The following is a 17,045-nucleotide window of genomic DNA, read 5'->3' on the forward strand; positions in this document are numbered from 1 at the left end:
GAATGGCAAAGTAAGAATTTCATTGTACAGGGAAACACATTTCCTAACTGTGCATATGACAAATAAACACTGACTTTGACAATGGAAGACAACTCTAATGCAATAAAGATTTTAGAATAAGTCTCATAATAACCCTTTGCTTTATATTACTGTCAGCATGTTGAGATTCAAAGAAAGGTTGACTCAGCCTTTGTGTCGTGTGGACCACACTGAGCATGGAGAAAAGAAAGAAGAGCAAAGAATTGTCTGAGCATTTGGGAACCACAGTAGTGAAAAAGCAAACTCAAGGCTACAAGTCCAGCTCCAGAGATCTTAACTGTTCCTGTGTCCGCTGTGTGCAACATTGTCAAGAGGTTTACAGCCCGTGGCGTCGTAGCTAATCTCCATGGGTTTGGATGAGAGAGGAAAGTAGATGACAGATTGCAGCAGAGGACTGTTTGAATGGTGGATCAAGAACCCTGATCAACTTCCAGACAAATTCAAGCTGACAACAGTGTCGGCTTGCACTGTTCATCATCATCTGAATCACAAGGGGGCGCTATGGTAGGAGACCCAGGGGGCCCCACTGCTGGCACAGAAACATAAAAAGCCAGATTGGAGTTTGCCAAAACTTACCTGAGGAAGCCACAATCCTTCTGGGAGAATGTCCTGTGGACAGATGAGACTAAAATAGAGCTTTGTGACAGAGCACATCCTTCTACCGTTTTCAGAGAATGAAATGAGGCCTTCAAAGAAGAGAACATGGTCCCTACAGTCAAACGCGGTGGAGGTTCACTGATGATTTGGGGTTGCTTTGCTGCTTCAGGCTCTGCATGTCTCGACGGTGTGTATGGAATTATGAAATCTGAAGACTACCAACAAATTCTGAGGCACAATGTAGGGCCCGGTGTCAGAAAGTTGAGTCTCTGTCAGAGGTCATGGGTCTTACAGCAGGACGCTGACACAAAGGAAACTTCAAAAAGCAGCTAGAAATGTTTTCAGACAATGAGCTGGAGAGTTCTGAAGTGGCCAGCAATGAGTCCAGATCTAAATCCCATAGAGTACACATGGAGAGATCTCAAAACAGCAGTTGGGAGAAGGGTCCCTTCAAATCTGAGACCTGGAGCAGCTGGCAAAAGAAGAGTGGTCCAAAACTCCAGTAGAGAGGTGGAAGAAACTCACTGATGGCTACAGGAAGTGATTGATTATTTTGTCCAAAGGGTGTGCTACCAAATATTAAGCTTAGGGTGTCAACGACTCTGTCGAGTCCATTTCTGGAGTTCTGTGTAGAAAGTATCAGATTTGGCTTTTTTTGTGTTGTTCCAATGCAAAACAAAAGAAATAAACATGAGAATACAAAAGAATTTGTGATGGTAACAATTTTCTGGGAGAAGTGGTGCGTTATCTGACAGAAATGCAGGAGTACCAATATTTTTGGCCATGACTGTATTGATGGGATATAAAAATAAGAAAAAACAAATTTTTGAGTGATTAACCATGTCTCAGAAACAAACACCACATGGCCAACTTTTTTCTGCTATTGGAAATGTAACAACAGTCACGTCTTCACCCTGTATTGCTTCAGCTACTTCTGGCCTCCAAACCCAGAAAAGAAACACTCAGTTGTTCCGCGGCCACGAATACCAACTAGGAGGGGTATTAGGTCATTCACAGCATTTCCCACTAAGGACATAGCTGACCTGGGGGATTAGAGGTCTGGCTAGGACATAATAAAAACTTCCTGAATCTCTGAATAAACTGTGAGACTAAAAAGAGCCCCCCCGGACCTCATTACTGCTGTGAGCTCCGCTTCTTATTAGACCTGCACCTTAAATACGTTCACTGTTTTTGTTCTTGCTGTTATTGCTACCATTACCACAATTACTGCAAATTGTCAGTGGTGTTCATGCACTTTTATTATTTTTTTGCATGCTGCTCAAAGCTTGCAGTCTAGGACCAAAGCTTTGTCCAACAGCCACAAGTGCAACAGACCGACTGCTCACCGTGGGCTCCAGGTTGCTCCCAAGGAAGTACTGGCATGATGTTTGTCTGCGTGTATGAGTGTGTGAAAGAGGAATTACCAAGAGCTGGCAGACATACAGCACAGCAACTGGTAAAATATGAAACTGTAATGCTGACTGGAAAAATACTGGATGAGATGATGAGACTGGCACTCTCCATCCTAGCAACCAAACAGAGTAAACTGTGGACATAACTGAGTTAGGACATGAATAAAAACCTTCATTATATCAAACTCCACTGTTGAATTAGTATTCAAATTGGTAGAGATTCTTTATTAAATAAAACCTTATCTATTTATCTTGTTTTAAGCTAAAGTTTACAAGATAACAAGTTAAACAAAATATATTTTAATACCATAAAAAAAAAAAAAAAACTACAGCTACCACCGTCTATGCATTCTTGGATGTATTATACGTCAGTGTAACTACATAATATCAACCAACTCTCTCTTGTAAGAGAAGTTCTTGTCTAAAACCTTCTAAGCCATCTGGAACTCTTCTTTCTATTACCATAGCTCAGGGGGACCTCAGTCTCTCAGGCCGATGACATTTAACTTGCTATGTTACAAGTGTGTTATTATAGAACAGGAATTTGGAATTAGCTTTTCTAACTTCCACAACAGAACCCAGAAATTGTGCTTTCACTTTGGGTCTCGCTCGCTAGACTTCAATTTTTAAATATTTCTAAGCAAGTTGCAAAAGTTGAAAAAAGTCTGACCATGTAATCGTGTACACTGTATATGGAGCTGAATTCCCAGCAGCTCAGTGCACAGCAACACTCACCTTGTGAATAGGGGGTAACCTCCTGCTCTCCCTGTGAACTGCCTCGAGAGCCTCCATCTGCATGGCTACGATGCCTGTGGGTCAGAAGTTGGGGTCAGTTACCACACGCGCACACACAAGTGCACACACCGAGATGGTACACAGGAAAACGTGAACACATATTCATACAGTCAGAGTGGGTTGCAGATTTAAAGATTTAATATGTGAGGAGTTAATCAGCTCAAAGGCTTCTGTTGGCCTATGATGAGTATGTACACAGTACTCTGTACTGAGGGAAATAAGACAGTCACAGACTGTGAAGGAACACTGAGCGCTGTACCTGGGATCATGCTGTGCAGGCTCTTGATGTGCTCTTGAGTTACTCCGCTCTCTGTGCACACCTTGTCGATGAAGCGGGCAACAAACCTGACCACAGAGTTAGCCACGTCGCTGTTCTCAGAGTCCTCAAACCCACTTTCTGTGTCAAAGCTCTCCGCCACACTGCCTGCAATGCTACAAAACACACATGATGACAGAGCAAACATGAGAAAGGTCAAGTTATGTATGGTACCATGTCCAGGAGATCTGATCTGCAGTCAGAATTGTATGTTGACACAAATGGCATGGGAGATGCTCCGTGATAAAGAGCTGTGAGAGTGATCTGCAGCATGGCGTAATCCAAGTGTTGACGCCCGGATCAATCAGTCAGATTGTATTAGCCAAGAAGAATGCTTAACACGAGGTAGTGATGCAACCTTTTCTCTGAATGCACAAATAGTGAGTGATGAGATCCAAATGTCCTCTGAGAAACAAACACGTCTGGGGCAACAATGAAAGGAAAAAGTGAAAACATCCACAAAAACAAATTCTTGGCCATTACACTTCTGATATCTCACTACAAATCGACGCTAAAATAAAACATTGTGTAACATCGTGTTCTTGTGACTATTAGGACAAAGTGTATAAACAATGCCTACATAGTGTACATAACAATTAAGTGTGTTCTGGCTACTTGGTAACAAAACCTGAAATTTGGAACAAGATATTTTTGGAAAAGCACAGAAGGTGGAATCGTCCCAGATTTATTTCACTCTACAGTTATTTCACTGCAAGAGAAATCACTTCCATTGCCATCTTTCCGGTTTAGGTGAGTACAGTGTAGGCTCATTAAAGACACCCTCAGGGTTTTAAACTTCTCAGCAGAGGTAAATGAGCCTCACAATGTTTTGTGCAGTAGCGATGTAGGCCCACAGGATGGATGTGGGCTGGAAACAAACAAGGAGCTGTGTTCCATTTGGCTAAACAGGAAGGTATCATGTAGACGGTGAGTTATGCCACATCCACCCACATACTTATCATCACTTCACTAAGAATGGTACGTAACTCCTATGTCATATAACCTTACCTTTACTGTAGGAGTCCTCCAAATAAGATTGATTGTTTTACCTTACCAACACTAAACATGCCAAAAATATGTTCTAGTCTAGATGTTAAACAACAGCTAATTACATCCTTTCTCTAGTCTGACACTGAACCACAGTACGCTAACCCTCTTCTGACCTGTTGGTGACGATGCTGTTGCTGCCACTCTCCCAGTCAGCAGCAGGGGCATTGCGCAGCAGCTTGTTCTTACTGGTGTCCAAAGGCACCAGCAGGTAAACCATGAGGCTGGCGTAGTGGATGGCCTGGCTGAACACGGTGCTCTCCTCATTCTTCACCAGCTCCTGTTGCTTCTCTTTGCTCAGGCTGGGCCACAGACGCAATTGCTCTGCCCCCAGGTTCATGGCCGTCTGCTCCTCATTTCTGTCCACTGCAGGAACGTGACCCACATCCTGGAAAAGACAAATGGAGTTTGAGAGAACTTTTTTTTTTTAGGTCCGTGACCGTCATGGTGTCACCCTATAAGAAACATCCGCACACCGTCATGCTTTATTTGTATTTATTAATACACAAACAATGCTTTGGTCCTTTTGACCTTCACCAGGTATCATAGCAGACACCTGATGAAGGTGGCTTCCCAGAACTGATTGTAGTATAGCCCATACCTGATGAAGGTCAAATAGATCAAAATGTTGTTTATGTATTAATAGATACAGCTAAAGCGTGACAAGGTGCGGACGTTTCTTTTATTGGTTTCTTTGGGTAAATGTTTTCTCTTAAGCACAGATTGTAAACTCAGGTGTGTAGAGACGCTGACCTTTACAATGCCGTGATGCCATATGCCTTATTGCTAGCCACAGGCTGATGACTTGTAGAATGGCAGCAGTCAACCAGAGAATAATTTTCCACTTTTCATTTTGCTTTATTATTTGAAACCGATTCTCTATCTCACAGTTAAACTTTAAACACAGACAAAATAATGATGAAATGATAACATGCTATGAGAAAATCTGCAAATGCTATTCTATAAATTATCTTGTGCCCTTCCTTTTTGTTTCGCTCAATGTCAGTTATAATACGAGTTAAAATAGTGGGGTTAGCACACAATATTTACTCATATTGGTTAATTTTCCTTTCTTACCTTTAGCCTGGCAGTGATGCCCCCTTTCTCCTCTGGAGTGTTAAGGTAAAGGGCTCGGATCTGGCTCTGTACCTCGCTGTAGAAAGTGGTTTCCCAGAACTGCTGGTTGGTCCAGATGGGATGGTCCTGAATGCAGGTGTAGGCAAACTGGTTCACCCCAGCAGCCAATTTCTGCAAGACAAAACACACTTCATAAAATCAGGATGTAAAATAGCAACATTAAACAGCTGACTGTGCTACCGCATGCAACAGTGACAAATGTGGCACTGTCTTTACATTTATAACCCAGTGGGTAAAAGCATTTGCTGCACAGCCCAGTGTTGAATACCACTGAAATTTATTTTAAATTCTAGAGGAAATTCCAAAGTGTCCTAGGATGCCAGATATGTCAGGCTCAGATTTCCTTTGGTGTATAAAATAATGCAGAAAACATCTAGAGTATTTTCATTTGATGAAACAGACATAAAAACATGGAGTCTTGGGTTTTATTATTTCACTCAGTGTAAATACAGTTTAATGAGACAAGGCAGACAGTATGGAAAAAGATGATTTATACACACTTGAAGTTACTAAATTAAACTGATGGTTTAGGGGATCATGCAGGTTTATTTCCCATCAAGTATTCAGATAAAGAGGGGCTCTACCGCAGTAAGTGCCCCTTGCAAAGGAGTTTGCCAAAATACTGAGGAGAAGTGGGGGCAAAATGATCTGTGTATCGTAGAATGTATAGTGCTCTGCTAGAGGCATTAATGCTGGTAAAACACCACAGCGCAATACTGGAGAAACAGCAGCACACCACAAATAACATGGGCTGAACCAGAAGCACAGTATGTCGATAAATGACTGGCCACAACAAACATTCACCAACCGTCCATCTCCCTGCAGTAGTCTCAAGGCCGTGTGTACGGCTCACGGCCTGTTATTAGATTAGTTTCTGATTTCTTTCCCCTGAGCCTGACACAGTACAGTGGTTTTCATTATCTCTTCACATTTTGCTTTTAAAGGATGAGAACTGGAGGGTTTAGTGTAATTATAACAGACAGAACCAAAACAGCTCTACAGTATTCCCAGTAAGATGGGCCAGAAGCCAAGGAAGAGGAGAGCTGGGAGGACAGGGGACAACCAGAGAACTAATGCCTACACAGCAGCAAACACAAACTATTGTTCACATGGGTGTCTTAATTCACAAGAGCTAATACATCCACCATTCTCCTTTTAATTCAGCTATAGTTTTTTGTTCTCATTTGCAACAGAAATGATTCACACAGCTACAAATTAACGATCTAGAACTGTTACTAGTGAAAATGTTAGTAAAGGACAAAAACTGTAGGAAAAACATCTTGGAAAATTCGAACACATTCTAACTTGTTCTTACAAAACTGCTGAAGTTTAGTCTCCTGCTGCTCTTCTTCTAATATTACACTGTAAAAATGAAACAACATGTGACACTGCTGAGTTCAGCAGATTTTCATGTGTTTAAGAATGAGTCTCAAATATCCTGCTGGCTAACGACAGAGGCTAAACAGATAATAAAATAATAACAAATAATAAAAAGGTGATGGTGAAACAAAACAGGTCAAGGAATAAACACAGAACAAAAAGGGGTATTTACCAAACAAAATTCATTTCAATCATCTTACAGTGGTCTGAGATTAGATTCGATTTGCACAATTTCTTCAACAAACTGATGATTTTTATCAAGGAAAAAACAAAAGCATTGCACTAAAAGGTGCAAAAACTAAGATTTTGCATATAGTCTGTTAAATCAAGTGAAATGGGACAAGATGTAGTGCCTCTCTCTGCTACTACCCTCCTCTTTCACACTTCTGTTGTTATTCCAGCTTCTCTACCCTGTGTTGTCAAAATTCAGTCCATAAATGAGCCCCGCCTGTCCCCCAGCAAAGATTATAAGCAGTGTTTTTCATACTGAGAGGAGTCCCTTTGAGTAACCATTCATAGAGGAGCTCTCAGCAGCTAAAATAAAATAAAAAAATAAAAAAAACAAGACAAGTGGCTGCCAGACCAGAGGTTGCACAGAGAGAGTGGGACAAAACAAGGGTTTTTGCCACTATTTGGGCTAAAACAGTGAGACACAGACAGGGTCATCAGGTGGGCACCCTCTCACTAACTGATGCTTCGTTGTTTTGGGTGCACGACACCAAGAAGGCTCAACAGTGCGTTCCAGCGTCCCAGAACCAACCCCTCTTTGCCTACTCCCACACACAGCACAACTCTCTTAATAATTCAGGCTCACGGTTGCCAAACAGTCATTAGCACTAGCATAACATTTCAACTGCTGTTCTAGCCACCAAACATTTAAAGTAACTCACCAAACATTTCAGGTAGCTCACCAAACAACTAGCTGAACATGTGTTTCCTTCTGAGCTATTTGAAGACATGATGATATGATTGTACAGTACATAATATGTCCATAAATGAATAAAGACAAACACAATAAGAAGTGCAGCCCTTCGAGCAGTAAAATACCTTTCTGTCAAGGAAGTGTGCTGTGTGGGTTACAGCAGATGTTGTGTGTGGGTGTAAGGGGTCTGGCTGTGTGTGTAATTTGTTTACGCTGTCCATACTAGGCGAGCTGTGCTTTTTTTTTTTTTTAACTTGTCAGATGTGTGCAGGTCATCTTGACCGAGGTCAGCTCTTCCTAATACAATAATACACAGAGATTACATACACATGCACAACACAGATAGGCAAGGAAGAGAACAGGGAAGGAGAGAAGAAAGGAAAGGAAAAAGGAAGGAAACGTAGGAAGTGTAGATGAAGGGTAAGCAGGGAGTATACAGCTATCAGACCCATCTGGTCATGTGACTAGTGAAGGGGAGAAAGGGTACAAAACAAGCAGAAACCACAAAGGGGGACAAAGGAGAAAATGCTGAGCACAGGTCAGAGGAATGAGACTATGAAGACTTACCATCTTGTTTTGATCTTTGGGATATAAACCCAAGATTCAGAGCGGTCTCCAAACATCAGCTAGACAGCAACACAGCATCACACAGAGCAACTGTGTCTCAAAGACTGAGAATTTGTGCATATCGTCACAGAAGGGAGTGCATACTTGTATGCAGACACTGGGTGAAGACTGCTGTATCTGATACTGTATGTCACCAGCCTTACTGGAGCAGCAGTGTTTTGGAGAGATTCATAGCATTCCTAAATTGTAGATCGTATTTCTGAACATGTCCTTTGTGGAAACGCATGCCTGACCTGTACACAATCCACCTGTGTCAGTGTGAAACCATGAAAAAACCTGCACTCAAAAAATGCATTTATAGTATCCAGTCATGTAAAACAAACAGGGAAAACATGGTGGAAGTCAAACTAATAAACAGACCCATCATGGCATCCACAGGGCAGAACTGTATAACACCATGATACAAAACTAACATTGTTCCAAGACAAACTAGACAGAAATACGGTAAGTCAAGAGCTGTACACAAGGGTCACCGAGTATGTATGTTTTCTCATGAGGACGCGGTGTAGACCAATCTGACAGATTGAGCTACCAAATCCCTCATGCATAAACTAGGGTTGAAAGAATGCTAACACTCAAGTGGTCTTGTTATGCAAGTTGTCCAGAACTGTGTTTGGGGTTTTCTCTAGCTGTTGTCTTTTCCACAGATAGAAACATTTGCTCTTGTGGCACATTCAAATGTAAGAAAAAATATTATGCTGCAGTGAAAAGGGCAGAAAGAGAACTGATTGAACTGAAACCTCCAAATAAACCCACCTTTTGACAGATAATGAATACCAGAGTAATTGTCATCAGATGAATCACAACAAAATGTAAAATATCAACTGTAACAAAGGGCCAATGTGGTGTCCTAATGAACTTTACCTACACAGTTCGAATGACCCCATCCGTGTGATTTTCTATTATACTAACAAAAACCTATCAAATACTGTTCCGTAAGTGCCTTAGTTTGAGCAAAACATTCAGAGCGGTCAAGCAGAGGGGAGGCCAATTAATTAATAGGAAAACAAAACATCGGATCATAGAATGTGGGCCAAAAGCATAAGCTGTTCAGTTTCAAAACAGGCTAGTAATGGATCTAAGCACTGCGTGACACAGCAGAGTCTGGGAGCAGACAGTTGTGAGGGAGCTTCCCACATTCCCCGACCTTGAGACTGAAGGGCTTTGGGGGCAGTGCCACTGTAACATGAACACACCGACAGCCTGGCCAAGAACACCAAACAGGGATTCGACCAAAGTCTGACTCCTGAATTTTAAAATTTTCTAATGTGCAATGCAATTTTTCACCCAACATTTGGCAGTTAAAAAACAAAACAAAACAAAAACAAAAAAACAGCATGTTTTTCAGTTGGTCAATGATTTGACTCAGAACAAGCAAGCTGTGAATTTGGAAAAACTCTCAAATCATTTTCCTAGTGTTGCTAGCAAGTATTGGAGCCTTCTTCACGCTACAGAGCGACAGCACTGCACCGTCATACTCTACTGCAGCTGCACCAAACCACTTCTAAAGTAGGGCTCATATGCACAAATAGAAATATGTCCAATATCAGTTCAGTTGTGAGAGCTGGTTAAATAAAGTTTCCTTCATTTAAAACACAGTTTCATTGAGACTAAGGAACAAATGTTGCATGAAAATTACCCTGAAGACACGGCCTACCACAGACTACTGTACCATCAGTGCTACTGTACATGCTAATCCCATGCTAGCAGTCTCACAGAGGATGTTACATGTTTTAAATTATAATAGAGGCTCAGGATAGTGGGGAGCTTCTGATAGATGAGATGAAATATTTTGGATATTGTATACTTATATAACAACTACCTGGTACTGTATGTAAACTCTCTATGTTATGTAGTGTATGCTGCGTTGTCATGGTACGGTTCATATTGTTCTTTGCAAAACCAGTGCATCTGCTTCATGTTACCAAATTTATAAGGCTGTATTTTATAATGCTCAAATTTGCAAAGAGAAAAAAAGTTTATTGAACATGTCCAAAAACATGTGAAATGATGGATCAATTGTTAAAAGTCAGGATCATGCATGACTCTCAGTCCATATTAATGATGACAGCTACTGAGATGCTCCATTACCAGGCTTTGTTTTTCCTCATATTTCCAATGCATGATCCTTCCACCACTAAACCAGAGATTACAAATCATTTTGGCCGATTCCCTCCTGATCTCACTTTACTTTTCACCCTTCGGGTGAGAGAGCTCAGGCTTGTCACCAGTTCCAATCATGTGTAAATAACAAGGAAAATGTGCTGTGCTGCATTTTCAAAATATTTTTTCTTCTAATTAGTTATCAGTGCCAGACAAGAAATCATTTATAAGCTTCTAACTGAAAAAGAGGGAAACCATGGCAGTGTGTAATAACTGTGACTTATGATAAATGAATATTCTTATGAAGCAGAACAGTTTTGTTGTGGTATATAGTTGTTATATGGTGTGACAAGCTAACACAACACTGACTTAAATGATTCATTTTCAATGCTGGTGGTCCTGAAGAGAAGCAAGAAAAACTAAACATAGGGTTTATCTAAGAGAGTTACATCAGTCTGGGGCATGTGAAGGGGATGAGTCATGTGTGGGCCAGATCCCAGGCCAGCCCATCAGGGTATGGTACTGGTACCCAACAAAAACCCCAAACCAGACAGTTGTTTCTATCTCCATAGTAACAAGCAAGCTGTGGGGGTGTAGAGTTAACGTAAGCCCCAGTGATGCTGGATTTTTAGCCTGGAAACAATATTCATATTTTAAATGAAATAAGAATAATGATCAGAATTTTAAAACTATATTGGCTGATTTTCCCTTTTCACATAAACATGTAACATACACTTTTTTAAGGACTCCTTAAATTAAACCTGGAAGTTCTCTTTGCTGGACAAACTACAGTATATATATTATATATACAGTATAATGTGGAGACATAGTATCTACTGTAAATGACACCAGTGCCATGCAAAGAAATATCTGCAGTTATCAGCTGATATACCAGACTTCCCAGTGTATTATACCAGCCAACACCAGCTGTTAACACAATGTACTGTTGATAATCAGAGAAACAGTTAAAACTGGTCTGCAGACAGTTTTCAGTGTGGAAATGGGCTTGAAGGTAAACACGCTCAAAGAAAATGTTTGCAGAGGTATCCGCTTGACTTTATGGTCACAGTCACTGAGGCCTGTTGACAATTATTCTGAGCAATGTGGACATTTTTTCTGCAGAGACATTTCTTGCTCACCTCAAATTTATTAGAGCTGGTGAGATGCGAGTGGAGGTAAATGAAAAATATGTAGTATTTTGTAGTAAATTGATTCAGTAGATGCTACACTGCCACTGTATACCTGACAAAGCAGTAGTTTGTATGCATAATAATGAAAATAAGCAGAACATAAGCATCAGGTTGAACTCATATACATCCGTCTTTTCAACTCAGTCCCTTACCCTGTAAAAGGCTGTTGACAGGGGCAGCAATGCAGCAGCCACTGTGTACTCCTCTGAGCTGGAACAGTCCTGTGGGTCAAACAACAGGGGAGAAGCTGCATCAGAACAAGACACAACAGAAGACATCTGTTTTGCTGCCCCAAAATAAGCAGCAGAGGTTTCCAACAGAGAAGTCACACATACACCTAGGTCAATGGGGAAAGAAGACCCATCTTATGCACTGCAATTCTGAATCAATTATGAAATGAAATTCATAAGAAGAAGCTTATGTCTTTTGGCATCACTAACAAATGTCTGCAAATTAGCAATGCAGAAATGTGATATGGGGCAAAGACTGGGGGGCAAAGACTCTATAGACAATGTAGCTCCCTGTCAAGTAAAGACACTGCCCTGTTAAATGTCAGATGCTCAACAAAGTTCTGACAAAACCATTCACTCTCCTCTGCTCAACCTTTTAGGACATATGCTTTCAATAGCCTTATATAATCCATGCTCTAACACAATTGTCAGAGCACTCCAGTCTTGATTTTATTGGTAATTTTACATTTTGCATTCCTCAACTAGATTGCCATACAAGTCTCCTTGAAGGAAGACTTAGCATAAAACCCAGTCCTTTTGGCTATACTAATGCTGTGTCCATTAATCAAGCAGTCACAACCAGAAAGCAAGTTCAATTCTCTGTTTTTTTTAGTTTCTCAAAATCAGGGACTAGGTGAAAATATTGTACATTTACACACCAGGCCAACATGTCTTTGTATCTGGGATTGTTTTAGGTCACTTAATGGTGATTTCAAGAGAATAGTATTAAGATGAGTAGCACATTAAGAGGCTTAGAGCAGAGGACTTAGGGGTCCAAACTAAACTTTCATACAAAGATCAGAGAGAAAAATGTGAACAGAAGAATAAGAAAAAAAGGACTCAAAAGTACTTAATTCATAGGAAGCTTGCACTTATCTCCAGTAAACTCTGTTGGGACTGCGTAAATGAGAATGGCCAGAGTAAACTTGACTTAAGGCCATGTACATAAACAGCTTTGAATCTGAGCTGGTGCTGCAACTCATAACCTTCAGTGGGACGTCTTGGCTATAGAGTAAGAGTTTTTCTAAAAATATGCAGCATACTATCTTTAATTTTGGCGGGAAAGATAGGAAGAAGAATCCTGCACTTTCTGATCTGATCCAACAGGGGCCTTTATTTCCACCATTCCTCAAAAAAAAAAAAAAAAAAAAAGGAGACAAGAATGTAGACAGGGGAGAAAACTCAAAACACACACAGCTACACATGAAAGCCTGGCCCCCTGTCGACATAGCAACATAGTTTCTGTTTTATTTTTCTTGTCCCTAGAGCTCTTCTTTGCAGCTATTTGGGCTGTGGTAAAATGTTCCAGGTTGGAGCGGCACCAAAGCATTGTTTACCAGCATCCTTAAAAACACTGCAGGCCACAGAAGTTCATGGACTCCAGGCAAAATAGAACAAGTAGAGACACACAGGCAGAAAAGTGACACTGTAACAAATTAGCATTCTTTCAGCAATGAATGTCATGAGTTAACAGTAGCTGCTGATGATAGACATTTCAGACGTTTCACAAAAAAAGCTGAGGTCATGTTCAGATGATGAACACCTCACATTTCGTACAAAGCTGACATTATCGGGTTTGCTGACCTTAATCTCCTGCCTAAATGACAGACCAAAAGCTTTGAAGGTCAACTAATTCAGACTACACTGAAAGAAAAGTGAAAGAGTAGTCGAGCAGAGCTGTGCGTACTGTAGTCTATCAGCATCTCACCCATTTTCCCCATCATTCAGGAGCTACGATGGCTAACATTGTCTCAGACATTTGCACATGACATAAACACTGGAGGACGTGGACAAACAGCAGCTTCCTGTGTGTTTCAGAGATGTTAGCACTTTCCAAAAAGCTGTGAGATGAACTGGCACTTGAGACAGAATTCTGTGGTTCTATAAATCTTAATTTAGTGGGCTGTTACTGTTAATTGTGGTTTGAATTAACAAGAGGAAGGGGAATAGCCCTTCGCAGTGGACCTCGTTTGTTTCCAGACAAACAACAAACAGAGATTCTGCAGTGAAAGCAATGAAATGTGAATAATGCAGATGTTTACCTGGACAAACCGGTGGACATCCTAGAAAAACAGTTATCTGAACACAGGAATGATACCCAATGCACATTCCCGGTGACCACGTTATGTAAGGCAGTCCATCAAGACCACTAAGCCAGACAGGGGCCATGTTTTCACAAGAGAGTAATTTATGATCTAAATAATGTAAAAATATAATGAAGTCATTTATTCACCATTAAAGGAAAAATGACTAAATTGTAGGAGGCTATCTTTCAGCTCTAGGGGGCACAAGGGGAACAGACTCAGTTAGGCATTTATCAGTTCATCAGCCTAAAATCCAAACAGGACTGTCAGATGAAGATTCATACTTTATCCAACATCTGTGTGTTCTTCCAAAATGTTCCACGTCAGATGGTCAAACTCACCATAGTGGCCACTTTCCAAAAACCTCCTGTCCTAATTCCCTCTCACAGTAAACTACCACTCAGAGTGCCGTCATGACGTCTTCGGCCATAAGAGAGCAAAGCACAAAGGGCTCATAATACTATCAGACAGGAAATGGTTGGGATGCCAGGATACACAACAGGGCTCATTCCCCCACATGGCTTGTGCAATGTTGACTTCTAAAAGCTGGAGCACCAACCAACGTGCACAGACACACACGCACCAGCAAACTAACTCAGATATCTTCATGAGGGTTAATGTGTAGAGAAACAGCACAGAGAAGGATTTCAGCAGATGTTTAAACAGGAAACATACATCACTAAACTTTTTGGTGAATTACAAAAAAGTGTAAAGAAAGAAAAATGAACAAATGTTGAAAAGTACAGTACCCCCTGGTTTCTAATTTCTTAACCTTTGACCTCTACATTTTTGTATTACATTACACTCTGTGCTCCCCCTGCAACACTTCCAAAGGGAAGCACTAATTACAACCAGAAAACAGAACTGTCACTTAGCTTGAAGCCGACAGTTAAATGATAAATGTTGAAATACATAATAATGATGATGTCATCATTGCAAATCAATGTCCCACATCAACAAAAGGAGGGCAGAGAGGATCACTGCTGACCCCTCACATCCTGGACACAATCTGTTTGAACTCCTCCCCTCTGGATGACGTTACAGGTCACTGTACACCAAGACAACCAGGTACAGGGACAGTTTCTTCCCCCAGGCTGTCACTCTGATGAACACTTAACCAACAACAGTATGACTGGACAATAACCCTCAGTGCAACACCTGTAAATTTACCTTGTACAGATTATATGGATTCGTACAGGTCTCTAGTTTTAAGTACTCTGTTTTTATTCCTACTTATCCCATTTCACAATGAGCATTCCTTGTCTGTCTGCATTGTTTACTACCTGTCTATACTGCTTATTTTGCACATTGAGAGCTGATGTACCAGAGTCAAATTCCTTGTGTGTCCGACACACCTGGCCAATAAAGCTGATTCTGATTCTGACCCTGACATATTGTATACGCCAGAAATCCTAATGAGGCATCATGCATGTTGTCACTGTGCAAAGAGTAAATAGGTAACTCTGGCTTCGTCAGGCACCAAAGGGCCTCTTACACACACCCATACACAACTGCTGGTTGTGGAGCACTGTGTCACATCATTCTGGGTTCTTATGTGGCTGGGCGCTGAAAGAAGGGGCAGAGTGCAGAATGTGAAAGTAATTACTGGCCAAGCAATTTACTATTTTTATTCCTTGTACAGCTCATCTGAGACAAAAGCCTCACATCTGAGCTGACAGCAGGAAATGAAAGCCAAGAACAAATGCCAGGTTTCTATCTTGAAGAAAAAGATGACAACACAATACACACTACAATACACAAACAAATGTGGACTATTAAATATCAGATCTCTCTCATCTAAATCTCTGTTAGTGAATGATTTGATAAGTGAACATCACTTTGACTTATTGTGTCTTACTGAAACATGGTTTACAGCAGGAAGAATATGTCAGTCTAAATGAATCCACTCCACCTAGTCACAGTAACTGTCACATCCCTCGAAACACAGGCCGAGGTGGTGGCGTGGCAGCGATCTTTGACTCAAGCCTATTAATCAACCCTAGACCTAAACATAGTTATAACTCATTTGAAAGTCTCACCCTGAGTCTCTCACACCCAAACTGGAAAACTCAAAAGCCTGTTCTGTTTGTTATTGTATACCGTCCACCTGCTCCTTATTCAGAGTTTTTAAGTGAATTCTCAGACTTTCTGTCTGATTTAGTGCTTAGTACAGATAAAATAATCATAGTAGGCGACTTTAATATTCATGTAGATGCCGACAATGACAGCCTCAACAATGCATTCTGTTCATTATTAGACTCAGTTGGCTTCTCTCAAACTAAATAAACCCACTCACTGTTTTAATCACACTCTTGATCTGGTTCTGACATATGGCATCAAAACTGAACACTTAATAGTTTTTCCCCATAACCCTCTTCTGTCTGACCATTTTCTAATAACTTTTGAATTTCCATTAATGGATTATACTCTATGTGGGAAACAATTCCACTACAGCAGATGTCCATCTGGCAATGCTGTTACCAAGTTTAAGGAAATAATTCCATCTTTATCTACTTCAGTGCCGTTTGCCAACACAGTGGAAGGAGGCCACCTTAACCTTACTCCCACACAAATCGATAATCTTGTTGATAGTACTGCAGCCTTCCTGCGTAATACACTTGATACCATTGCCCCTCTGAAAAAGAAGGTAGTGAAACAGAGGAGGCTAGCCCCGTGGTACAGCTCGCAGCTCCGCTCCCTAAAGCAGGCATCACGAAAAATGGAAAGGAGGTGGCGCTCCACTAAGTCAGAAGAGTTTTTCATAGCCTGGAAAGATAGTTTAATAACATATAAGAAAGCCCTTCATAGTGCCAGAACCACATTTTATTCATCACTGATTGAGGAAAATAAGAACAACCCCAGGTTTCTTTTCAGCACTGTAGCCAGGCTGACAAAGAGCCACAGTGCTGTTGAGCTTAACATTCCCTTAGATCTCAGCAGCAATGACTTCATGAGCTTCTTTACAAATAAAATCACAACTATTAGAGAAAAAATTGGTCGGACCACTCCCACAGCTCTCGCAGATGTGCCATCTACTACAATGGCTTTAGAAACATCTGGAAGACCTCATTTATACTTGGACTACTTCTCCCCTATAGATCTCTCTGAGTTGACCTCAACAATTGCTTCATCTAAATCATCAACAGGTCTCCTGGACCCCATCCCG

General features: G+C 41.0%; 1 protein-coding gene across 2 annotated transcripts in view; it reads right to left on the minus strand.

The window, feature by feature from the left end:
• sbf2 (SET binding factor 2) overlaps positions 1-17,045 on the minus strand; it is a 95,853-nt gene that overhangs the window by 20,004 nt on the left and 58,804 nt on the right. For both annotated transcript variants that reach the window (XM_020606097.1, XM_020606104.1), the window contains exons 17-21: positions 11,718-11,786; positions 5,284-5,454; positions 4,323-4,594; positions 3,103-3,275; positions 2,784-2,857 (exon numbers count right to left, since the gene is read on the minus strand). In XM_020606097.1, the coding sequence (XP_020461753.1) occupies positions 2,784-2,857; positions 3,103-3,275; positions 4,323-4,594; positions 5,284-5,454; positions 11,718-11,786 (759 nt within the window). The remainder of the gene's footprint in view (positions 1-2,783; positions 2,858-3,102; positions 3,276-4,322; positions 4,595-5,283; positions 5,455-11,717; positions 11,787-17,045) is intronic.

This window comes from Monopterus albus, unplaced genomic scaffold (assembly GCF_001952655.1).
Source record: "Monopterus albus unplaced genomic scaffold, M_albus_1.0 scaffold4.1, whole genome shotgun sequence".
NCBI lineage: Eukaryota > Metazoa > Chordata > Actinopteri > Synbranchiformes > Synbranchidae > Monopterus > Monopterus albus.